The 26613-nt window shown below is 42.9% G+C and overlaps 1 protein-coding gene across 19 annotated transcripts in view; it reads right to left on the bottom strand.

Moving 5' to 3' along the window:
- MPG (N-methylpurine DNA glycosylase) overlaps positions 1–26081 on the bottom strand; it is a 95132-nt gene extending 69051 nt beyond the window's left edge. For 14 of the 19 annotated variants that reach the window (XM_078854592.1, XM_078854598.1, XM_078854601.1 and 11 more), the window contains exons 1-3: positions 10454–10554; positions 9666–9899; positions 6237–6441 (exon numbers count right to left, since the gene is read on the bottom strand). In XM_078854592.1, the coding sequence (XP_078710718.1) occupies positions 6237–6441; positions 9666–9899; positions 10454–10504 (490 nt within the window). In that variant the 5' untranslated portion in view covers positions 10505–10554. The other 5 variants (XM_073362681.2, XM_073362682.2, XM_073362687.2 and 2 more) reach the window with 5 other exon arrangements.
- Between the last annotated feature and the right edge of the window lie 532 nt (positions 26082–26613).

Below are 26613 nucleotides of genomic sequence, written 5' to 3'. Positions count from 1 at the left end.
GTTGCCGAGCAGATAATACCTGTCCTCATAACCACTCTGCTATAGCTCCAATTAATCCTGGAGATTTTCTATCCATTTTGTCCTTTGCAGGTACAACACCAGAGCTCACGGACAGCCAGAGAGTGAAGTCTCCTGTCCTCACTAGAAACAGGAAGTTTTGGGAAGAATACCGGTAAATTGATAGATTGATTTATGTGTAACTCGGAAATTATTTTTTGGGATGAATTGCAGGTGAAGGGAAACCTCCGAATGAAAAATAGTGTAAGACAGATCAGCCATGAGTGTTCTCGGTTCACTCTCCTACCAGCATAACCATTCACAATGTCTCTGGTCAGACCCGAAAGAAGAGAAGACTAAGGATAAGGTAGGGTTAAGATATCCTCTGGTGAGGTGCAAGTTTCAGTTTGTCCCAGAGTCCATGATGTGCAAGTAGTCGTGACCGATCAATCTTGTGCATCCACAATCATTGTGGATGGCAGGTCTTTACAGTGATGGGTCAGTACCATCAAAGTCTATTGGGAAGCTCTTAGATGGTGTAAGTATATGCCGATCCTTAGGCTTAAGGATCAGAGCTGAAATTGGTTCCACCACATCTCTTCTCCTTCGATCCTTGCCCACATGTGAGGACTCACCCGACTTGGGCGCAGACCTGGAAGGAGATCTGTCCTTATGCTTACAGAAGCATCCCTTACTCTCATGAGAAGTCCTGGATGATGACTTCTCAGGCTTAGCAGCTCTGGCTTCTGCTCCCAAGCTTGTGCTCGGAAACATGCTGCTCGTCAGTTGAGGCTGATGTATGGGGGAATCTCCCTGGTCTGGATCAGACTGAGGTCTCATAGCCTTCTCCATAGGATGTTTTCTTAGCTACAGCTCTTGTGCCTCACAGGTTCCAGGGGGAAATGAACAGCAAATACTGCTCTTAGCTGAGATATGCACTTCTCCCAGACAACAGAGGCAGTGTTGGTGCTCATTGCTCACAGAAAAGGAATGGGCACAGGAGATGCAGTTCTTAAACCTTAGACTCTGGGCATCTTTGTCCATAGGGAGAGACTCCATGAGGGCAGGGAGAAACTAAGGGTCGGTCTACGCTACTGAGGCCTGGTCTACACGGGGGGGGGGGGGGAGGCTGAACATGAATAATGTAGCTGAAGTCAATGTACCTAGACCTACTTACCGTGGTGTCTTCACTGGGGTAAGTCGACGGCTGATGCTCCCCCGTCGACTCCATGGAGTACCGGAGTCGATGGGAGAGCGCTCAGCAGTCGATTTATCGCATCTAGACTAGATGCAATAAAATCGACCCCCACTGGATCAATCACTGCCCGTCAATCCAGAGGGTAATGTAGACAAGCCCAAAATTTGGTCCTCTTAACTACATCACTCAGGGCTGTGAAAAATTTCGCACACTGTAATGTAATTAAGCTGACCTAAGCTCCGATACAGACTCCTCTAGGTTGACGGAAGAAATCTTCCATCAACCTGGCTATGGCATCTCAGAGCGGTTAATTTACTACAGAGATGGAAGAACCCCTCCTGTCACTGTAGTAAGGGTCTATGCTGCAGCTGTGCTGCTGTTGTGTTTTTAGTGTAGACATACCCTAACTATACTATATATTTACAAGTTTGAAGCAGAAGAAGCCTGGAGAAATCTGTGGACATAGAGGATTCCGACTTGGGCCATGCAACAGTAAGAAGGAACGGAAGAGGTATAAGTCCCACCAACACTTACACCCTTGGTTGAGAGCACAACAAGAACAACTAAACAGGCACGGACCAATGGACACGACTTGCTAGAAATCTCAGGCGCAGGGTGCACGTGTGTATCCACTTGTGGAATACACATGTAAGGACCAGCACTCGAAGAAGCGGGTATTATGCAAGTCCTGCTCCTTTGGTAAATTACTGGATTGAGCTGCTGCAATACAAAAGCCTAGTGGTGCCAACTGGCAAAGGATTCACTACTCTGTCAGCAATTCCTATCAGGGCTGACAAACTCACTACTGCGAACACATTGCTTTCATGGTATTTATCTATAAATTATGAATTGTAAGGTATCAAATGAAAGCTGGAGACACACTGGCCATACCTGATGAAAGCTGTACATACAGATGGTGTGTAAGCAGTTATATGTACCTACTAAAATATGTTTTAAACTATTTTAAAAAGCAAATTTGACAAACAGGTTTTCTGCCGGACAAACTATAGCCATTCACCTGTCCCTGTCTCTGATGTAAATTAAGCACTGTAAGCCAAACACACAGGAGCTACATTTGCATTCCAAGTCAGCATGAGGCTGAGAAGTCCTCCTGAGGGTCAGCACACTGAAGAACAAATGGAGGGTGTTTCCAACCTTTACTGGTCTATAACTGGGGGACAAGACAGATATTTTGGTTGTCCATCAGCAAGGGAGCAAAAAGAACAGCGCCTTTTGCATTCATGAATGCTGGATCCTAGCCATGTAGATTGGTGACATTAGGCAGAAGCTTTAGACGAGACGCTGCTTTAGACAAGGATTTCAGCCTGTTAAAGGTAAATGTAGGCTCTAAGGACCATGTTATACCTTTTGCTTTACATGTAACCATTTCTGTTTCCATTATCCTTTCTCAGTATCTCTTAAATCTTTATCTTTGACAATAAACTTACAATTGTTTCACTATAAATACATCTCTGTGCTATGGTGTCTTACAGACCCTGATCCTGAGCTGTACCAATGAAGCTGTGTGTGTATATATACCGTTCCTTTGGGAATAGGAAATCTGGTAATTACTGAGAGCGACCGGTGACAGGGGCTGAACACTACAGGGGGACACTCAGAGGAGCTCAGGGACTGGGGTACATCCAGTGTTAACTTTCAAGACAAAGCAGGGGCTGGCAGAGCCCTGAGGAATTTGTTTGGGTGACTAATAGACTGGGGATGTCAGGGAGCTGACACGGAGTTTAGCACAAACAAGTCTCTCTCTCTGTCTCTCTCTCACAGAGGCAAGGGGGGGTAACAGTGACTCACAGCCCTGGGCACCCCAAGAAAGAATCACAGCTACTTCTGCACCAATGCTGGATGTCTGCCGCAGCACAATGACATCAGTGCAGTTCCAAGGGGACGGATTTCCTCAATGTAGACAGGTCTTTGGAAGCTACTACAGGAGCAAGGCAATCTGTATCAACAGACTCTGCCTAGCTGTTCTTTACATGTTCTGACATGTATCTGTATAAATGCTTCACCAACCCACCTGACGCTCTCAGCTCCAATACAAGACTCAGACGTACAATGGAAGAGCAGCCCACGAGGGGCAAATTTGTTCTTGCAAATCCCCTGTAGGGCTACTGATGAGGACAAATTTTTATCTTAAAACAAAAACAACCCAGTGAATATATGAACAGACCGCACACAGACATCAACCCTTCTAATAAGCCTGAACACAGGTATCTGAGGAAAAGCTGCTGACAGAGCCAATTTCTATCAAGTCAAGGGACTCAATTTAAGCACAAAAGATGGTGGTTGTTTTGTTTTTTTTAACAGAAGATTATTATTTCCAATATTTCAAGCTGTATAAATCCCATCCCAGCTGAGGAAGCACTCTGCCTTTTATTATCTGGACAGACTCGACAGAGACATCTTAATGAAATTCACATGTGCTAGTCCAATACAATCCAGACTCCTCCATTCAGGAACACAAGATTCCTCCTGGAACAGCCATGGGAGATATACTAGTTCTTCCCTATGGTTTTAAGCTGACACTGGCTGGCTGGCTGGCTGAGCTCCAAAGACTGACATCTGAAGATTCATGGTCACTTGTACTACGAACATTTGCTTCCTACTTAGGAAAATGCCAAGTGATTTTTTTAAAAAAAAACCTCCTTGGCACAAATGCAAAACCATTAAAAAATATCATCTGAAAATTCCAAAATAAAATAAATTAAATAGTTCCTCTAAGAATAACCTATTGCAATATTAGGATGTCTTTAGTAACCCATAACTTTATTCCGAACTGCACAGGAAGTGAGACAAAGTAGGACTGAAGGAAAGTCATTCTGCACTTCAATGAATAACATATTGGCAGGCTTGGAAGGATATTTTCAGATAAGTTTCAGTATAACTTGAAGTCCTTCACACCAACTGCAGTCCCAGCTCCCCTGATGAGGGCTTCCTAATATTATCACCACAGTGCAAGAAGTTTACTTCAGTCAATCTGTAGTGATTCTTCCCAAACGTGCAGCTCTCAGATGACTTATTAATTTTTCTTTGTGTGCATAAATTGTTCAGAAGACCGAGAGTTTAACTATCTTTAAAAACAACAATGAAACAAGTTTGAAGTTCTTCAAAAATAAGGGAATTTTCTTTTAAGGTAAATCAAGGCACAGACTCTGATATTTCACAGTCCTTTTCCAACAGCAGCAACCCCTCATGATTTGGGCAGGAGACACCGAATTTTCCCATCATTCCACCAGATATGAGGACTTGTTATAGCCCATAAAGCTAGCTTGCCTTTATTATATTCACTGCCTTGCCTTCATTATATGCTGCCTATATTCAACAGTAAATATAAGACACATAAGGAAGTAAAATATAAGGCATGTATCCTGTAAGACACTGGCTTCAGCAGTTAGCATAAGACTTGAGGCCTAGGAACTTTGGCACAGATCAGTGACCTAATGATCACCCCTAAGTTTTGGGGAACTGGAAATAATAGTGTGAGGGGGAATTTTGTCCATAATGACATCAGCCAACCACAGGAACATGAGCTAACACCAGCTTTGGGATAAAACGTCCACAAATGTCTGACCACAATAGTGTCATGGCAACGAGTTGACCTACATGACAATAAGTTGAGATCATGAATATGCTAACCTATAGGAGAATGACACGCCAACTTTGGTAGGTGAGGAAATACAAATAAGGAAGAGGGGAGAAACCCCAACGCATTAGACATAGTGGCGTTAGTGTAACATATTATAAAAGCTGTATCCCAGCCTGTATGCGGGAGGAGAGAGAGATGTAGCCCTTGGGAAGGGCCAGAATAATGGCCACTGGTGATGATGAGGAAGGTGATGGCTAACATTTCAGGTTGTTCTGCAAGAGATAATGTGAGTATATGGAGTATATCCTGAGCTGAATGTAGAGATGTACATTCTGTATTATCTCTATCTACCTTACAGAGTTAGTGTGTTTGTGACTGTGCTAAATGTATTAATAAATTATTGTAAATATAGAAGGGTTCCTATAGTGTGAGTGTTGCAACAGTGCACATCGGGGTTCCCAAATATATAGTAATTTTAATAATACTGAGCCTGATATTGGGACACGAACCTGTCAACCCTCAAAGTGATAACTGAGAGTTCTTAATCAATCAATATAATTAATACATAATCTATAGATCCAGCTACATTGTGTCCTCGAAAGACTGTAAACAAATTTATCATGAACCACCATCAGTGGTGACTAGCACAGAAGTTGCACACATGAGGCAGCATCTCAGGATAACAACACCGAGAATTTTCTAAATTCATCCTAAGAAAAGTTTGTCAAATACAGATTATACCTTAGAGACTCAAATATTATATGTATTCCAGTACTGCCTAGAGGCCTCATCTGAGATCGGGTCCCCATTCTGCTAAATCCATTACATACACGTGGTAAGAGACAGGCCCTGCCTGCAATATGTGTGTAATACTCACTAGTTGTCAATGGCAACATTAAATTTAAAGTGGCCAAGTCTTCCGGGGTTGTTTTTAGCTACGGGTCCATGAGCAGAAGCACCAAGGGTATGTCTACACTACCTGCCAGATCGCTGGGCAGTGATCAATCCAGCAGGGGTCGATTTATTGCGTCTAGCCTCGTCTAGTCTAGATGCGATAAATTGACGCCCGAGCGCTCTCCCCTCGACTCCTGTACTCCACCGTTGCGAGAGACACAGGCGAAGTCGACAGGGGAGCAGCTGCAGTCGACTCACTGCAGTGAAGACACCGCGGTGAGTAGATCTAAGTACGTGGACTTCAGCTACGTTATTCACGTAGCTGAAGTTGCGTAACTTAAATAGAAACCCCACTCCTCCCCCCCCGCCCCCAGTGTAGGCCAGGCCTAAGTCACGAGGGGAGGCAAAGGTGGTGGTAGCAACTGTCTTTGCAGACTAAGAGTCTGTATGAAACTCATAAATGACTGAGGACATGGCAAGTATGAATATCTGCACTATGGAAGCACCTCATTCCGTAATCATTATAACTCTTGAGTCCCCACTTACCCTGGCTGGAAACATTCATGCAGAAATAAATCCCATAGATCTGGTACACATACAGGGTTCCTGGTTTCATGAACATTGCTGCATTTCTTGCAGTTTGCTTCCCTCCCTTTGAATGGGAAGCTGCATCTTCCCCACCCAGATATGCCTCCGTTTCCACAATCCTTCCCCGGAGTTCTCTGCCATCAGGAAGTTTATGAACTAAAATCTGAAAGAGAGGTCAAAAGTGTGTGTTAGTGAGTCCCACAGTAAGGAACCCTTTAGTTAGGTCAACATAGCTATATTAGTCAGGAGTGTGAAGAAAACTCAACCCCCTGACCCATGCAGCTATGCCGACCTAACCCTGAGTGTAGGCACAGCTATGTCGACAGAAGCTAACTTTGTTTGGGGAGCCAGTGTTCCTACAACAAATGAAAAACCCCTTCCATTGATGTAGGCTGCACTTACACTACAAGGCTCTGCTGGCACAGCTACACCAACATAACTATGCCAGAATAGTCCCTGTAGTGTAGACACAGCCTTGGTCACTGGAAAAAGCATGAGAAGTACAGAAATGTAAAGAATCAGGGATTATCACACAGCATAATGGGTGCTTCTCCATCATCTCCCATAGAATGCACTGCAAACTAATGTGAGCTTTTCCAGCTCCCATCCGGTGCCACACCTCAGTCCAAGGATCCAGACACTTACCTATCATAAGTTCCTAACATAAGTTCCATTTTTTTCAATGTGACTGTATCATGCAGTACAAATTTATGTTGTTACAGAGGCATAAAATAAGGTCATTTTTTCCAGCCTGCACACTTGTTTTTTGTTCCATCCAACATGTGTATTGGCTGAAGCAAAGAGTGCCACCTGTTAACTCACTGACACTGACTCTAAATCACAACTTTAGCACATCATTAAATGTGTATTATTTAATTCAGAGGAAAATATGACAACAAATATGATGAAATAACTTCATCATTGGACACAGTCTTACCAAGACTAGTACCAAGTTCTGGTCCCCAGCTGGGCACATAGTCATAAACAGGGTATTAATAATACTTTTGTAATTTCCACACTACATAACATGCAGTGGAGAGACTCTGGGCAACAGCTTGACAAAACTTCACTATTGAAACAGGCTCCCTGCTGCTGGCACTCAGGTAAATAATTCAGTGTAGGTGGAGAAATAGAGAATGGTGAAAAGAATTTTAAAACGAGAGAGAGAGAGAAACAAAACATAAGCAAAATCCATACACATTGTTTTTTGTGGTTTGACCTAATGTTGTTTCCAGACATCTTGTTTTATTTAATGTGTTTATGAAATACTTCAACGTAGCCTCTTTTGGGCACAAACTCTCTGTTTAATTATACTACATTCTGCACTCCCATATTTAAAAATAAGTGGTTTTGGAATGACCCTCATGAAGCAGAGAGCTTAATTCCTGCCAGATGCTTGCACTGGATTGCTAAAGCAATTGTTGGCCTGATCCAGTAATGGATTTGCCAGAGATCTGCATCAAACACTACAACTGTTGCATTTTAGAATCTGTTTTTAACAACTCCCGAGTTATCAACAGTATCAGAGAAATTATTGAGTTTACCATTTTCAATCATGGAATATGCACAGAGAGACTTCAGAAGCATACTAATTTTTTGGCCAATCTGAAGTCATGATCTGTGACTAATGACAGTCAGCTTTTATGCTCCAAAAGCATCAGACACACATGGATAACTCTTTCTTTTAAACAGAAGAAATGCTGAAGATCAAATTGTGGTTTTAAGATTCACATAGCTATTTCCTTGATTTCTCAGCTACCCCAAATGTGCACAAAGAAAGCCACTCAGGACACCTCTTTCACTGATGATTAGCAAACTACATCTGTATTTTGTCCTCCATTACAGCAAAAACAATTCACTGAAGTAGAATAAAGACAAGGGTTTCTCCTAGTGGAAAAATAAGCAAATGCCCTTACCTATCCTCATTCACTAGTACATATGCAAAATATCCTATGATGTATTCTATTCTATTCAGGTTTCTGTGTCCTATTGACGGTGCATACTAATATGACCAAATGCATTTTAAAGAGTTACTGTCAGGCCAAGTATGGCCCAAAATTTAGGTTTTGTAAGACAAAATCCAAAACTTTTACCAAATCTAAGACTGACAGAAACTTTTCCATGACAACTTAAAAAAAAAAAAAAAATTCCAAGAGCGATAACAGGCACAACACAGGACAATACAGAGCTGGAACACACAAGTTTGAGACCTTTGGAGTGCCTCAGCAGTGTGTGGGTGGAGTTTGAAAGATTTAAGGGCTAATTCTGGGCTAAAGTACACAACTCATCTAACTGAACTATGTAATGGGGATTTCTGGTCCCTCAGGGGGAAGGCCGTGAAGATATTATGCAGCTGCTATCACAGCCTCAGGGCTCCTGTGGCTCCCCGCCTATGGGTAGGTAGAGAATGTCTGATGGATGTGCACAGTCAAAGATCCAACAGCCCCACCCCTGTGACACCCACAGCCTGCCCCACAAAACACATTGTATTCTAGTGCAAAGGGATCCTTGATGGAACACAGTTAAGTAGTGCACAAGGAAGGGTGAAATCATGCACCTTGCCTTTTCTGTAGGATCGATCCATGCTGATTCAGGCAGAGTTAAGACCCTTCACATCTGCAAAAAAAGAGGCAATATCTGCCTCTTAAGAGGAGAGAGCTTGGTGTATGTTAAGTGCGAGGCTGTTCCAAGGATACAAGGCAGCACGAAAGAAGGCACAAAGTCTAGAATGGTAGTTTGGGTTTTCAGAGAGAAGTAACTATTCTGACATATTATAGCATTATAATAATCCATAGCCCTTATAAACTGCTATTCATCCATAGATCTCACAGCGCTTTACAAAGGAGGTCAGAAGCATTATCCCCGTTTCATATATACAGAAACTGAGACAGAGGAAGGGAAATAACTGGCCCAGGATCACCCAGCACACCTGAGCTGGGAATAGAACTCAGGTTTCCTGAGTCACAGTTCAGTGCCCTATCCACTAGGCCACCCAGCCAAAGAAAATACAAAGCCAACATATAGGAATACCTGTTACAAGAATAATGGCCCTGGATCAGTCACCAATCCCATTTCAGTGAGTAAACCGGATTAAAAAAAAATAAAGCTTCAAGATAAGCTTAATGCAAAATGCAATAGAAAAGAGATCTGATAAGAGACTGGTTCTGCTCATACAACCAAAATGGGCCCAACCCTGTTCCCAAAAGTCCCAGTGATTTCACCAAGAGCAGGAGTGAGCCCATATTTCCTGTAACAGCAGAGAGCCTTGGAATTAAAACCCAGTAAAAGGATGCAGTTATGGTCCAACAACTTATGTTGTTGGTGTGTGCTGTACCATAAAGTAAACCTATTGGCACAGACACGAGCATGAGTCCTTGTATCAATTACCTGTCCTAGAAATGATTTAGCCAGGTTGATGCAGGGTTGGTTGAAAAAGTCTGTCCCTAGCCGGGAAGATGTCCTCTTCTCTTCACTGAAGTATTTGCTGCTTACTGGAGAGGAATTCCCATCAAGGAGAACTGTCAGGCTCCCAGAGGTGTCAGCTGGAGAGAAGCCTGGTTTACTTTGGACAGCATTTAATGGAGTTAACCGCTTTCTTTTTCTTGGCATCATTCTGGAAAACTGTCATTTAAAAAAAAATGAAATAAACTCTTTTTATGTATTTACAGGAACTAATTTCCATGATGGTGACCTTTACACAGATCCTTTTATCCAAATGAATACAAAAGCTCTAATTTATTGGACAAACTAGACACAGTCTACAACCAGGTTAACACTTATAGGCAGCTAAGTCAGGCAATGCAAAGTTGGCCTCTGCTCTGACAAGTGTTTGTAAAATAGCAGCCCGGGGCTCCAGTTTTTCTCTTTTACGGAATCCAAATCAAATCAAATCAAATCTGCTAAATTTACAAGTAAAAATAAATTTCTAATTGCTAGCCCTGAAAACAACCTGTAACAAAGATTATGCAATTCTGTTAAATGATACACAAGCCAAAGAAAACTAAGAACCATTTCAAGACCTGTGCTGGCTCAGCAGGGCTCACAGCAGTAAAGAGAAACAAACAGTTCAGACAGCAAAGTGAGCAGAAAAGGCTCTGAACATACACAGTCCACAGATCAGTCAAGTAAGAAGATGACATTCTTCACGCTAACAAACTCATTTAGTCCGAACGTACTGGATTATAGCAAGCACGGTGGTAGCACATCTGCTGTAGACATGCTTGCATCAGAACTTCTGCTAAAACTGCCTAAGTATGATCCCAAATAACTTTTGAACATTTACACATCAGTGAGATGAGTGGCAGTGTTCAGCGCACAGGGTTGGGAATCAGGAGACCTGGGTACTTTTTCTGGTTCTGCCACTGACTTGATGTGCGAGCTTCAGAAAATCACTGTTCCACTCTGTGTCACAGTTGCAATATCTGTAAAACAGGGATAATTACATTTACTCACCTGTATAAAGCACTTGAAGATCTATGCTAAGTATTAATATGACTTGGGCACTCGGAAGCAAAGTTCACATCTCACGCAGGTAAAACCAGTGAGGTTCACCTTTGCTGCTGTACTGTTGGACTGGAGACTTTTTCCTGCAAGGCACATCTGAAAAAGCAAAGGCCAGCAAGAACAGTTTCGAGGACTGTGTGTGTTTCAATGTAACAGTTCCTTTGGGCCTGTCAAAAAATGCTATGAAGCTGTATATTGGGATGTCACGAAAGGGGACAGGGCTTTTGTTAGAATACAACCACTCACTATGCTCAGAAGCAATTTACAACTCTTCAGTGTGAACTATTCCCCTCCAAATCTAGTAAAAGACCAGCTCACCAGTAGGGACTATTTACACACAACGTTTAGAGGGGGTCGTGGCTCATCCATTTTTGAGTTATTAGTGTACAAAAGAATATTTTAAATGATGGGAAAAGTGCATTTTTCCCATATTCCAATAATATAAAATGCCTTAAAGGCCAAAATCAAGTTCAAGCCTTCTCAAAATTCTTTTCTGGGACCAAGCTAAGAAAGCTCCAGCCGCAAAGGGAAAAACTTTCAGGAGGTTGTGAGCATGCGAAAACAGGAGCTTTATAGTACATCTACACTGCAGTGGTGGGTGTGAATGGCAGCTCCAGTAGATGCACCCATGCTAGCTGTACTTTAGGTAGCTTGCTAAAAAGAGCAGCGAGGATGTCGTCAACAGGTGGGCTTGTGCAGCAGGTGCTGAAGCCCAGGCCGGAGCATCCTCTGCTATTTTTAATGAGCTAGCTAGGGTACAGCGAGCATGGGTGCATCTACTCAAGCTGCATATCGCACCCACAGCTGCAGCGTAGACATATTCTTGCCGGAAAGCTCAGCGTAACTCTGCTATAATATGAATCACTTCACCAATCTCTGAAATGACGCCGCCTCTAGACGAATGCCTGCCATGTTCCAAGCAAAAGTGCTCAACAGGAAATGAAGAACAATCCTGTACAAACTGAAACTGCAGGGGAAAGAATTACATAATAAGTATGTAATTGCCTACCCTGATGTGTGGCAAGAACACCTATATACTCCTAAAAATGCCATGGATGCCGAAAGCCATTTGTACCAACATTTTATGTCTCTCTTGACCGATGGCCCCTTCAACAGCACAGTGCCCTAGTACCAGCTCAGTACTGACTCAGATTAAATAGTGCCCCCTACTGAATCACCAACACTATTTCCTGTAACACCACATTCTGTAATGACAGACCGGTCAACCCACATTCCTGTAACACCACATTCTGTAATGACAGACCGGTCAACCCACATTCCTGTAACACCACATTCTGTAATGACAGACCGGTCAACCCACATTCCTGTAACACCACATTCTGTAATGACAGACCGGTCAACCCACATTCCTGTAACACCACATTCTGTAATGACAGACCGGTCAACCCACATTCCTGTAACACCACATTCTGTAATGACAGACCGGTCAACAGCACATATAGAAAAGGTTTTGATGCTGCTCAGCACTTGACATGCCCCATGTAGCCCAAGTTCTGAGCACACACTGCTGCTGCTCAGGCACACCCAGCCTTCTCTAGTTATTCTAACCAGAGTGCATTCACAGGCGGCTCCTTCCAGAGTATTTATAAAGGAGGAGAGGGCATGAAGGTCTTCACCAACTACAGAGCCAGCCACGTCACATGGCAATGGCAGGCTTCCTGCCCACTCCTGCATGTGCCTTTAGTAGAGAGCAAACATGAAATGGTTAAAAGCATGCTGCTGCTCTAGCTGCTTCTGGAGAAGCAGATGGCTCCAGAGGGAGGTCCCCAACTGCCCAGGCTTCTGATAACTAGGAGAAACACATAGCCAATTGCTTGCCAGACATGAAGGTTGCAGATCTCTCAATGACAGACAGACAGACAGACAGACTTATGTGCAGTCCTGGTAAGAGATTCGAGTCCAGGACTCCATGGTGGCATTCTCTGAAATGCTTCTAGTTCCACACGCAGAGCCAGTTAGACAGGCAGAAATGCAGCATCTCGATGGGTGGCTGAGGCAGTGGTGTTGGGAGGAGGGATTTATGTTTATTAGGAATGGAGGAACCTTTTGGGAAAGGAGGAGCCTGTACAGGAAGGATGGGCTCCACCTAAATCAAAATGGAACCAGATTGCTGGCAAGTAAAATTAAAAAGTTTGTAGAAAAATTTTCAAACTAAAAGCTGGGGGAAAGCCAACAGATGCGGAGAAGCACTTTTTTCAGACAGAGACATCCCTTAGGGAAGGATCTATTTAACAGGGATTCTCCATAGCCTAGTAAAAAGGAAAGGATAGGAGTTTATAAAGTACCTGTAGGCTAGGAAGAGAAACAATCAACTTAAAAAGAGTCCCATTCAACTACATCACATGAATGCAGACAACTAAATATTGACAAATTTTATAAGTGCTTGTATACAAATGCTAAAAATCTAAATACTAAGACGGGTGAACTTGAGTGCCTGGTATTAAATGTCAATATTGATATAATAGGCATCACAGAAACTTGGTGGAAAGATGATAATCAAGAAGCCTGCCAAACAATCAGTGGGGCCACTGGACAACCGATAAACTAAAGGAGCACTCAAGGAAGACAAGGCAATTGTGGAGAAGCTACTTGAATTATTTGCATTGGTCTTCACTGCAGACCATGTGTTGGAGATTTCCACACCTGAACCATTCTTTTTAGGTGACAACTCTGAGAAACTGTCCCAGTTTGAGGTTTCAATAGAGATGGTTTTGGAACCAATTCACCCCAACAGTTCTGAAGGAATTCAAATATGAGACTGCAAAACTAGTAACTCTGGTATGTAAAAAGAAAAGGAGAACTTGTGGCACCCCACTCTCCTGCTGGTAATATGTAATATGTAAATGGTAATATGTAATGGTAAAATGTGGACTCCCTCCTCAGGCCCTACGCTACCAGCACTCCCAGCTACCTTTGAGACACCACTGACTTCCTGAGGAAACTACAATCCATCGGTGATCTTCCTGAAAACACCATCCTGGCCACTATGGATGTAGAAGCCCTCTACACCAACATTCCACACAAAGATGGACTACAAGCCGTCAAGAACACTATCCCCGATAATGTCACGGCTAACCTGGTGGCTGAACTTTGTGACTTTGTCCTTACCCATAACTATTTTACATTTGGGGACAATGTATACCTTCAAATCAGTGGCACTGCTATGGGTACCTGCATGGCCCCACAGTATGCCAACATTTTTATGGCTGACTTAGAACAACGCTTCCTCAGCTCTCGTCCCCTAACGCCCCTACTCTACTTGCGCTATATTATTATATTATTAAGGATCTACAACCTATCCTGAAGGATGACCCAACACTCTCACAAATCTTGGAAGACAGGCCAGTCCTTGCCTACAGACAGCCCCCCAACCTGAAGCAAGTACTCACCACCAACCACATACCACACAATAGAACCACTAACCCAGGAACCTATCCTTGCAACAAAGCCTGTTGCCAACTGTGCCCACATATCTATTCAGGGGACACCATCACAGGGTCTAATAACATCAGCCACACTATCAGATGCTCGTTCACCTGCACATCCACCAATGTGATATATGCCATCATGGGCCAGCAATGCCCCTCTGCCATGTACATTGGTCAAACTGGACAGTCTCTACGTAAAAGAATAAATGGACACAAATCAGATGTCAAGAATTATAGCATTCATAAACCAGTCGGAGAACACTTCAATCTCTCTGGTCACACGATTACAGACATGAAAGTTGCGATATTACAACAAAAAAACTTCAAAACCAGACTCCAGCGAGAGACTGTTGAATTGGAATTCATTTGCAAATTGGATACAATTAACTTAGGCTTGAATAGAGACTGGGAGTGGCTAAGTTATTATGCAAGTAACCTATTTCCCCTTGTTTTTTCCTACCCCCCCCCCTTAACGTTCTTGTTAAACCCTGGATTTGTGCTGGAAATGGCCCACCTTGATTATCATACACATTGTAAGGAGAGTGATCACTTTAGATAAGCTATTACCAGCAGGAGAGTGGGGTGGGGGGAGAGAAAACCTTTTCTAGTGGTAAACACCCATTTTTTCATGCTTTGTGTGTATAAAAAGATCTTCTACACTTTCCACAGTATGCATCCGATGAAGTGAGCTGTAGCTCACGAAAGCTTATGCTCAAATAAATTGGTTAGTCTCTAAGGTGCCATAAGTACTCCTTTTCTTTTTGCGAATACAGACTAACACGGCTGTTACTCTGAAACCTGTGGTATGTAACCTACTGCTTAAATCAGCCTCTGTACAAGATGATGGGAGGACAGCTAATGTAACTCCAATTTTTTTAAAAAGCTCCAGCGGTGATCCTGACAATTACAGGCCAGTAAGCCTAACTTCAGTACCAGGCAAATTGCTTAAAACTATAGTAAAGAACAGAATCATCAGACACATAAATTAACACAATATGTTGGGGAACAGTCAACATGGTTTTGTAAAGGAAAATCATGCCTCACCAATCTATTAGAAATCTTTGAGGGGGTCAACAAACATGTGGACAAGGGTGATCCAGTGGATATAGTCTACTTGGACGTTTAGGAAACCTTTGACAAGGTCCCACATCAAAGCCTCTTAAGCAAAGTAAGCAGTCATGGGATAAGAGGGAAGGTCCTCTCATGGATCAGTAACTGGTTAAAAGACAGGAAACAAAGGTTAGAAATAAATGGTCAGTTTTCACAGCAAAGAGAGGTAAACAGTGGGATCCCTCAAGGAGCTGTACTGGGACCAGTGTTCTTCAACATATTCATAAAGGATCTAGGAAACAGATTAAACGGTGAAATGGCAAAATTTGCAGATGACACTGAATTACTCAAGATAGTTAAATCCAAAGCAGACTGTAAAGAGTTACAAGGGATCTCACAAAACTGAATGACTGGACAACTAAATGGCAGGTGAAATTCAATGTTGATTAATGCGAAGTAATACACATTGGAAAACAACTATACATACAAAATGATGGGGACTAAATTAGCTGTCACCACTCAAGAAAGATCTTGGAGTCATTGTGGACAGTGCTCTGAAAACATCCACTCAATGTGCAGCAGCATTCAAAAAAGCTAACCAAATGTTAGGAACCATTAGGAAATGGACAGATAAGACAGAAAATATCACTATGTAAATCTACCCCTTGAATACTGCATGCAGTTCTGGGCACCCTGTCTCTGCAGAAATACATTAGAATTGGAATAGGCACAGAGAAGCGCAACAAAAATGATCAGGGATATGGAAGAGCTGTTATACAAGGAGAGTTTAAAAAGACAGAGAATTTTCAGCTTGGAAAAGAGATGAGTAAGGGACGATCTGACAGAGGCGTATAAAATCACGAACGATGTGGAGAAAGTGAATAGGGAAGTGTTATTTACCCCTTCACATAAGAACTGGGGCTCATCCAATGAAATTAACAGGCAGCAGGTTCAAAACAAACAAAAGGAAATACTTCACTCAACATACAGTCAACCTGTGGAACTCATTGCCAAGGGATGCTGTGAAGGCCAAAAATAAAACTGGGTTCAAAAAGGAATTGGATAAGTTCATGGAGGATAGGTCCACCAATGGCTATTAGCCCAGATGATCAAGGACCCAACCCTATTCCCCAGATGTCCCTAAACTCGGACTGCGAGAAGCTGGGACTGGATAACAAGGGATGGATCACTCAGTAATTGCTCTGTTCAATCCCTTTGAACCACATGGCAGTGGCTGCTGTTGGAAGACAGGATACTGGGCTAGAAGGACCATTGGTCTTACTCACTATGGCCCTCCTTATGTTCCTCTCCCATCATGGATTCAGCTGCTCAAGCAAAATCAATCACCCTCTTTCCCACTTAACATACAAAATCAGGCTCTCACCTATAGCCCAGGACCTGAGGGGTCAGACAGTATTCTCAGCTCCTCTATGCAACAGCTAGACCTGCCTCTCCCTCTCACAGCTCTCCAGAGAGAGAGGAGGCTTCTGCTAACATTTCTTTGCCAGCCAGGTCACAGCAGGATGCCCTAGCACTATAGCAGAGGGAAACAAGCTGAGAGGTAAAGGACCCCACAGTATGGACTCTTGCCAATCATACAGCAGCCAAGAGGTACAGAAAATTTAAAGAAACAATTCTGGCAAGTACGCAGAAAGAAATCTGGATGTGGCAGGGGGCTGGCTAGCTGAAACAGGGGCTGAGTTGATCTCTAATGACATCGGGACAGGACAGCACAGAGTACCAATTGCTATGCTGGAATGTTGCATCAGATAAAAGTAAATTCGCCTCCCTCTTCCTCTCCTGTCTCAACCAAACTCCACTCAGGGAAAGTGAAACAAGCGTAATGGCATTTCTTGAGTGCTGCAGACAGAGGAAAGTAAGGCAGGTCTATCTTTTACATGTGGCTCTCCAGAAGCAGATACCAAGCCCGTCAGCTGTCAAGTCCCTCCCCTCAGATAAGCCATCTCCTGGACTTTTGGCATAGAGTGTAGTGTTCAGCCCCCACAACACCCTACAGTGTGACATCCCAACCTTGTACAGCATTCCAGCATAGCAAATGGGACACTGTCTGCTCTGTCCTGTTATCAGAGATTAACCCAGTCCCTGCTCCCAAGAAGGGAGTGAAGGCAGAGGCTAGCCAATTATGATTATAATCTGTAAGTGAACTATATTTTTTAAATTTTTTTTAAATAAAGACCTTGATTGTGGGTTTATTCCTACCAATACTTTAAAAGTCTGGCAAAATGAATGAAGGTTACACCCACCCTTAGTGACTATTGGGGATGTTAGTTTCCTGTAAGAAAGAACTCCCAGTACATTCCCATCCATCTGGCTGCCACATGTGATGTAACATCTGACCAGACATCTGATTAGTTCTGAAACAAAACATTTATCCTGCTGCGAAGAACAGGGGAAGATTAAGGGGGAAGAGAAGAACTGATGAAAATTCACAGCTTCAAAATCTACACACAGCTTTTTTTTTTACTGAAGCCATTCCAGGCTCTTTTCAACATTCAAACACACGGCACAAACCTGAAATGACAAAATTACATATTAAAAGTGAAAAACAAACAGGAGTTAAGATTAAAACTGACAACAAACGTCAGCCGGCTCAACATCCTGGGATTTTAATCAACTGAACTGATATCAATTATCATTTGGAAAGATATTACATGTATGGTTTAGGGAACAGAGAAAGGGAGTGAGGGTCATGACTTCTAACCTAAAGGAAGGCAAAAACTGAGTTGAGGTGACAGCACAGATCCCCAAAACAAGGATATTTAGGAGGCTAGCAGAGCACAGACCCACATGGGCATGAGGAAAGCTTAAGTGTGTGAGGCACCACTGACATTCCAGCAAAAGATAGTCCCTTCCATAGCAAAGTGGCCTAGTTTCCAGTGTTACAGCAGTCTCTCCTTGTGAGAAGCCTCTATTTTCCAAAATAAACTTGCAGCACATTTCTGACAGGCCTTGGACCAGGCTTCTTCCTTCCCTTCCCCATAGACAAAGTATATACTATTTCTAGGAGATCTCATGCAGGTCACATTTCTCTGCAGCAGTTGCTTCTCCAGGCATTAGCTGTGTCATTACACCATCTACCCCAGAGACGGTATGGCATTCAATACCCTATCTATATAACTGAATCCCTGGCCAATCTATTTACATTTCTATGTACAAAAATAACTATGTTAAATGAAGGTTATTTAGGTTAATAAATCAACTCAAAAGTTAGGAAATGGCAGAATGTAAGTAACTGCAATCTCAATGCACCACAATTGTGCATATGCATTATACATTCTGTATTTACATAATCACATACTCTTTTTCCCCCATGGGACAGCCTTACTCAATGCACAAGCTGGATGGTGCTCAGGAAATGAGGAAACTATATTTCTTTCAATCCTGAACATTTAATGTAATATTTACTTCACACCATCTATGGCCAATAATGTTAAAACCAATCAGAAGTAATTTTTTTTAAATATTAGGAACGAAAGAAATCCTAACAATATATGGATCCATGATGCATATAGATGGTGATTACATCATTAATGATGCAAACAAGACAAGAGTGTTCAATCAAGATTTCTGTTCTTAATTTGGCAAGAAGCTGGATGATATATTGGTATCACATGATAGTGAAATCCTTTCTGTGCCAACAGTAACTAAGAAGGACATTAAACAGACTCACCAAAAGATAAATATTTTTAGAATGACAAATCAGGATAATTGGCACCTGTTTTAAAAGAGTAGGCCGAGGACATCTCTGGAGCACTGATATTAATATTTAATAAATCTTTTAATACTTGGGAAGTTCCAGAGGACTGGAAAGAAGGAAAAGTTGTGCCAATATTTAAAAAGAGTAAATGGGATCATAAGGGTAATTATAGGTCAGACTGACACTGATCCTGGCTGATACAAGGCTCAATCAATAAAGAATAAAAGGATGGTAGAATTAATGCCTGACGAGATTTTTTTTTTTTTTTTTACGGAAAATAGGTCCTGTCAAATAAGCTTGATTTTTTAAGTGTTGATACAATATGCTTTGACTTCTGCAAGTCTTTGTACCTCATGATATGCTGATTAAAATAGTATCATTCAGAAATCAATATAGCACACATTAAATGGATTAGAAACTGTCTGAGATCTCAAAACGTCATTGCTAACAGAGACCCATCATCAAGCTGGGGGGCTTCTACTAGGGACACACAACGATCAGCTTTCATTACAATGATATTGAATATCTTTATCAACCATCTGGAAGACAATATAAAATCCAGTGGCCTGATAAATGTTGCAGATGACACAAAAAATGTTGGGTTGTAAATAAGGATGAAGACCTGTCACCCCAGCAGAGCAATCTGGACTGCGTGGCAACTTTGGGGTGATCGAAGTATTTTAATACAGCCAAATGCAGATCATATATTTAGGAACAAAGAATGCAGGCCATACTTACAGAATGGGGAACTATATCTTTGAATGCAGTGACTGTGAAAAGGACTTTGGGGTAACAATGAAAACTGACTGAACATGTGTGCTCATGGCAATGCCACTGCCAAAAGAGCAAATTCAACCCTTGAATGTATAAGCAGCAGAATATTAGGTAGAAATAGGGAGATGTTATTACCTCTGTATTTGACACTGGTGATACCATTAATGGAATACTATGTCCAATCGCATATATTTGTAAAGAAATGTGCTCTAGTTAGTTATTGGACTTAATGAGGAATATACAGGGTGAAATACTCTGGCCTGTGTGACACAGGAGGTCAGACTAGGTGATCATAATGGTCCCTTCTGGCCTTAATATGTATGGATTTATAAGTCTTGCATTTCCTGTTTTTGCTGAAGACCCCTTGGAGGAGCCAAGAACTCCAATGGTAACTATGACAACGCTTAACTGAAGGAACAGGATTGTTACTGATTCTTTCCTCCAAAACTATCCGGCAATTGAGCTAGCTAGGCATTAACAAACAAAGCACCAAGAGTATAAAAAGTCTGAATAAAAATCCCTCTCTTCACACAAAGAAAAGGAGTACTTGTGGCACCTTAGAGACTAACCAATTTATTAGAGCATAAGCTTTCGTGAGCTACAGCTCACTTCATCAGATGCATATCGTGGAAACTGCAGCAGACTTTATATATACACAGAGAATATGAACCAATACCTCCTCCCACCCCACTGTCCTGCTGGTAATAGCTTATCTAAAGTGATCATCAGGTGGGCCATTTCCAGCACAAATCCAGGTTTTCTCACCCTCCACCCCCCCACACAAATTCACTCTCCTGCTGGTGATAGCCCATCCAAAGTGACAACTCTTTACACAATGTGCATGACAATCAAGTTGGGCTATTTCCTGCACAAATCCAGGTTTTCTCACATCCCCCCCACCCCCATACACACACAAACTCACTCTCCTGCTGGTAATAGCTCATCCAAACTGACCACTCTTCAAGTTTAAATCCAAGTTAAACCAGAACATCTGGGGGGGGGGGTAGGAAAAAACAAGAGGAAACAGGCTACCTTGCATAATGACTTAGCCACTCCAAGTCTCTATTTAAGCCTAAATTAATAGTATCCAATTTGCAAATGAATTCCAATTCAGCAGTTTCTCGCTGGAGTCTGGATTTGAAGTTTTTTTGTTTTAAAATAGCGACCTTCATGTCTGTGATTGCGTGACCAGAGAGATTGAAGTGTTCTCCGACTGGATTCTCCAACAGATTGATAGAGCCAGAAGAGTTCCCAGAAGTTACCTACTACAGGACAGGCCTAACAAAGAAAATAACAGAACGCCACTAGCCGTCACCTTCAGCCCCCAACTAAAACCCCTCCAACGCATTATTAAGGATCTACAACCTATCCTAAAGGATGACCCAACACTCTCACAAATCTTGGGAGACAGGCCAGTCCTTGCCTACAGACAGCCCCGCAACCTGAAGCAAATACTCACCAACAACCACATACCACACAACAGAACCACGAACCCAGGAACTTATCCTTGCAACAAAGCCCGTTGCCAATTGTGCCCACATATCTATTCAGGGGACACCATCACAGGGCCTAATAACATCAGCCACACTATCAGACGCTCGTTCACCTGCACATCCACCAATGTGATATATGCCATCATGGGCCAGCAATGCCCCTCTGCCATGTACATTGGTCAGACTGGACAGTCTCTACGTAAAAGAATAAATGGACACAAATCAGATGTCAAGAATTATAACATTCATAAACCAGTCGGAGAACACTTCAATCTCTCTGGTCATGCAATCACAGACATGAAGGTCGCTATCTTAAAACAAAAAAACTTCAAATCCAGACTCCAGCGAGAAACTGCTGAATTGGAATTCATTTGCAAATTGGATACTATTAATTTAGGCTTAAATAGAGACTTGGAGTGGCTAAGTCATTATGCAAGGTAGCCTGTTTCCTCTTGTTTTTCCTACCCCCCCCCCCCAGATGTTCTGGTTTAACTTGGATTTAAACTTGAAGAGTGGTCAGTTTGGATGAGCTATTACCAGCAGGAGAGTGAGTTTGTGTGTGTATGGGGGTGGGGGGATGTGAGAAAACCTGGATTTGTGCAGGAAATAGCCCAACTTGATTGTCATGCACATTGTGTAAAGAGTTGTCACTTTGGATGGGCTATCACCAGCAGGAGAGTGAATTTGTGTGGGGGGGTGGAGGGTGAGAAAACCTGGATTTGTGCTGGAAATGGCCCACCTGATGATCACTTTAGATAAGCTATTACCAGCAGGACAGTGGGGTGGGAGGAGGTATTGGTTCATATTCTCTGTGTATATATAAAGTCTGCTGCAGTTTCCACGATATGCATCTGATGAAGTGAGCTGTAGCTCACGAAAGCTTATGCTCTAATAAATTGGTTAGTCTCTAAGGTGCCACAAGTACTCCTTTTCTTTTTGCGAATACAGACTAACACGGCTGTTACTTTGAAACATCTCTTCACACAGGTTCCACTTCCTTGGTGCCTGTAATATAATTTCCCTTCCAGTTCTTCAGTCATCCACAGTCTTCAAAGTAGACAATACCTGAATTTCAAATGTAAATTCCAACTCCCTTAAGGTTTTTCCCCAGGACTTCTTTACATATTGTAAAGAATTAAACAAAACAACAACCCTGTTGTTACCTCTGCAGATTCATTTAAAGCAGGGATGTCAGAACTCACAAGTTAGCAGCCCAAGGCCAAGTGGATATTGTATTGGGAGGTTTCCCTAAGAAAGCAGCAAGTGATTCTGTCACTATGCCCTCTGATGTAGTACTAACTCAATGCCCCAGCAAGGCTTAATGGGCACTGTGCTGATGGAGACCCCTTCTTTTAGATGAGACATAAAAGGGAGGTACTGATTACTTGTAGCCCAGTGATACCCAGTCCAGTTTTGGGCCCCACACTTCAAGAAGGATGTGGATAAATTGGAGAGAGTCCAGCGAAGGGCAACAAAAATGATTAGGGGACTGGAACACATGAGTTATGAGGAGAGGCTGAGGGAGCTGGGATTGTTTAGCCTGCAGAAGAGAAGAATGAGGGGGGATTTGATAGCTGCTTTCAACTATCTGAAAGGGGGTTCCAAAGAGGATGGCTCTAGACTGTTCTCAATGGTAGCAGATGACAGAACGAGGAGTAATGGTCTCAAGTTGCAGTGGGGGAGGTTTAGATTGGATATTAGGAAAAACTTTTTCACTAAGAGGGTGGTGAAACACTGGAATGCGTTACCTAGGGAGGTGGTAGAATCTCTTTCCTTTTAGAGGTTTTTAAGGTCAGGCTTGACAAAGCCCTGGCTGGGATGATTTAACTGGGAATTGGTCCTGCTTTGAGCAGGGGGTTGGACTAGATGACCTTCTGGGGTCCCTTCCAACCCTGATATTCTATGATTCTATGATACCCATACCTCAGTGGTTCAGTAGCGAAATTACCAATCAACATTACCCAAAAGAGCCACAGTAATGTGAATTCATTGTTTCATTCACTATAGTACTATTCATATTTAAACAGCATGATGGGAAATATTTAGTTATATAATTCTCACAGCAAAGAAGTTAATAACTTGATGCAGGTTGACAACTGATTAACAACATAGTAAAAGCATCTTGATTGGTTAATAACTTAGGTTGGTTAACAATTAAATCACACACTGTTTTAATACCACGTGCTGCAAAGATCCACAGGAGACACATTAAAGAGCCACTTACAGCTCGTGAGTCACAATTTGAGTATCAGTGCTGTAGCCATTCAAGATCCTGAGACGCTATTTATGCTATTTACCAATGTTTATCTTGGTTTATCATGATTAACAACCTTGACACTAAACTAGGCCCCAAACTTGTGAAAATTTAAACACTCAAGTAGTCTCAGGGAATCAACATCCAATGAGACTTAAGCATGCCAGTTTCTGCAGGACTGGGGACCAAACTCCTTAGGTGGTTTCAAATTAATACAACATTACGCTTTGCTGACAGTCCTAGACTGTTTATGCAAGGCTGCTGTTAGACAATAGCTGCCTTCCAGCTTGTACAGCACACACTTAGCTGAAGTGAAAAATGCAAGCAGAACTTTAAGTTCTTGCTAGTGCGTCTGTACCCTCAACTGTTGCAAGATAAGCACTTTCCCAGGAACACAGACATAACTTTTAGGGCTGTCAATTAATCTCAGTTAAACTCACATAATTAACTCAAAAAAAAAAAACATGATTAATCACAGTTTTAATTGCACTGTTAAACAATAGAATATCAATTGAAATTTATTAAATATTCTTGGGTGTTTTTCTACATTTTCAAATATATTGATTTCAGTTTCAACACAGAACACAAAGTGTACAGTGCTCACTTTATATTATATTTATTACAAATATTTGCACTGTAAAAATAATAGACAAAAGAAATAGTATTTTTCAATTCACCTCATACAAGTACTGTAGTGCAATCTCTTTATCGTGAAAGTGCAATTTACAAATGTAGATTTTTTTTTGTTACATAACTGCACTCCAAAACAAAGTAAAACTTCAATCCTACTTCTTATTCAGCCAATCGCCAAGACAAACACGTTTGTTTACATTTACAGGAGATAATGCTGCCTGCTTCTTATTTACAGTGTCACCTGAAAGTGAGAACAGGCGTTCGTGTTGCAATTTTGTAGCTGTCATTGCAAGGCATTTACGTGCCAGATATGCTAAACAGTCATATGGCCCTTCATGCTTTGGCCACTTTTCTAGAGGACACACTTCCATGCTGAGGACACTCGTTAAAAAAATAATGTGTTAATTAAATTTGTGACTGAACTCCTCAGGGGAGAATTGCATGTCTCCTGCTCTGTTTTACCTACATTCTGCCATACATTTCATGTTATAGCAATTTCGGATGATGACCCAGCACATGTTGTTCCTTTTAAAAACACCTTCACCACAGATTTGACAAAACGCAAAGAAGGTACCAGTGCAAAATTTCTAAAGATAGCTACAGCACTCAACTCAAGGTTTAAGAATCTGAAGTGCCTTCCAAAATCTGAGAGGGACAAGGTGTGGAGCATGCTTTCAGAAGTCTTAAAAGAGCAACACTCCGATGTGGAAACCGCACAACCCAAATCACCAAAAAAGAAAATCAACCTTCTGCTGGTGGCATCTGACTCAGAAGATGAAAATGAATATTCATTAGTCCACACTGCTTTGGATTGTTATTGAGCAAAACCTATCATCAGCATGGACACATCCTCTGGAATGGTGGTTGAAGCATCAAGGGACATATGAATCTTTAGCCCATCTGGCACGTAAATATCTTGTGATGCTAGCTACAACAGTGCCATGCGAGCACCTGTTCTCACTTTCAGGTGACATTGTAAACAAGAAGCGGGAAGCATTATCTCCTGCAAATGTAAGCAAACTTGTTTGAGTGACTGGCTGAACAAGAAGTAGGACTGAGTGGACTCGCAGGCTCTAAAATTTTACACTGTTTTATTTTTGAACACAGGTTTTTTGGTACATAATTCTACACTGGTAAGTTCAACTTTCATAATAAAAAGATTTCACTATAGTACTTGTACTAGATGAATTGAAAAATATTATTTCTTTTGTTTTTTACAGTGCAAATATTTGTAATAAAAATAAAGTGAGCACTGTGTTGTAATAAAAATCAATATATTTGAAAATGTAGAAAACATCCAAAATATTTAAATAAATGATATTCTATTATTGTTTAACAGTGTGATTAATCGTGCAATTAACTTTTTTAATCACTTGACAGCCCTAATAACTTTGTATTGCCCTGTTCACACTTCCCAGTCTGAGAAGTCAGTTGCCTTCAGAGAAAGGCAACACATAGGGACCGTTACTTAGTCTGTGCACACAGGGCCAGCTGACCCCAGGAAGGGCAGAGGGTATCCCATTTACAGACCAAGTACTGTCTTAAAGCAGAAGAAGCTGCAACCAAACCCTCCTCTTCTGAAGAGCTGGCAGAGAGGCTAGAGCTGGCCTGCACCCCCTGCTCCTCCTCCCCCCCCCCAACTACTGGGGGAGCCCCAACAAGGAAGGGGGAAGTGGGCTGCAGCCAGTGCCCCTCCTCCCCCAACTGCTGGAGGAGCCCCCGGGGGGGAGGGGGCTGCAGCCAGACCCCCCCACATTGGGGTTTCTCGCTGGGCGCGGTCCGGGGGGGGCAGTCCGTGCTGCTCACCTGGGCCGTGCGCCTCCAGCCGGCGCTGCAAGCGGGGACGAGGCCGAGCTCGGGGAGGGCCGAGGGAGCCCCGCCTCACCGGAAGGACCGCGGGCTCCCGGCTCCGGAGTCCCGCCCCCGAGCCACCTTCCGCCCTCCCGTTTCCCCGGCCCGAGCGCCCCATGCACCCTCTGGGCAAAGCCCTCGGCGGGAGCTTCAGGCCCCTGCGCTTCCCTCAGGGAGACACCCCCTCCCCCTCCCCTGTCCCCGCCCGCCCCCCGCAGGCAGACAGGCCCCAGTTCTGCTCTCCTGGGCTCCCCCCTCCCCGCCCCTTGAACCCGCACCTCGCCCTGGACACCCGCACCCTTTGTTACTATGGGCCTGAGTCCGGGGGGGCTCCCAGATAGCTGGGGGCACAGGCCTGCCCTGGAGAGTGCAGGTTAGGGGGGGGCTCCCAGGCGATGTGGGGGCACAGGCCTGACCTAGAGAGTGTGGGTTAGGGGGGCTCCCAGCTACAGGGGGGCACAGGCCTGCCCTGGAGAGTGCAGGTTAGGGGGGGCTCCCAGCTACAGGGGGAGGGGCACAGGCCTGCCCTGGAGTCTGATGGCATGCGCAGCTACAACCCAAATAAGATCCTTCATTTATTGGCAGTTGTTTGCCCATCATGATCCTTCCA

Source organism: Lepidochelys kempii, chromosome 10, assembly GCF_965140285.1.
Source record: "Lepidochelys kempii isolate rLepKem1 chromosome 10, rLepKem1.hap1, whole genome shotgun sequence".
In the NCBI taxonomy this organism is placed as follows: domain Eukaryota; kingdom Metazoa; phylum Chordata; order Testudines; family Cheloniidae; genus Lepidochelys; species Lepidochelys kempii.
Note: the sequence above shows the minus strand (reverse complement) of the source record. Positions and strands in the feature narration are given on the sequence as shown.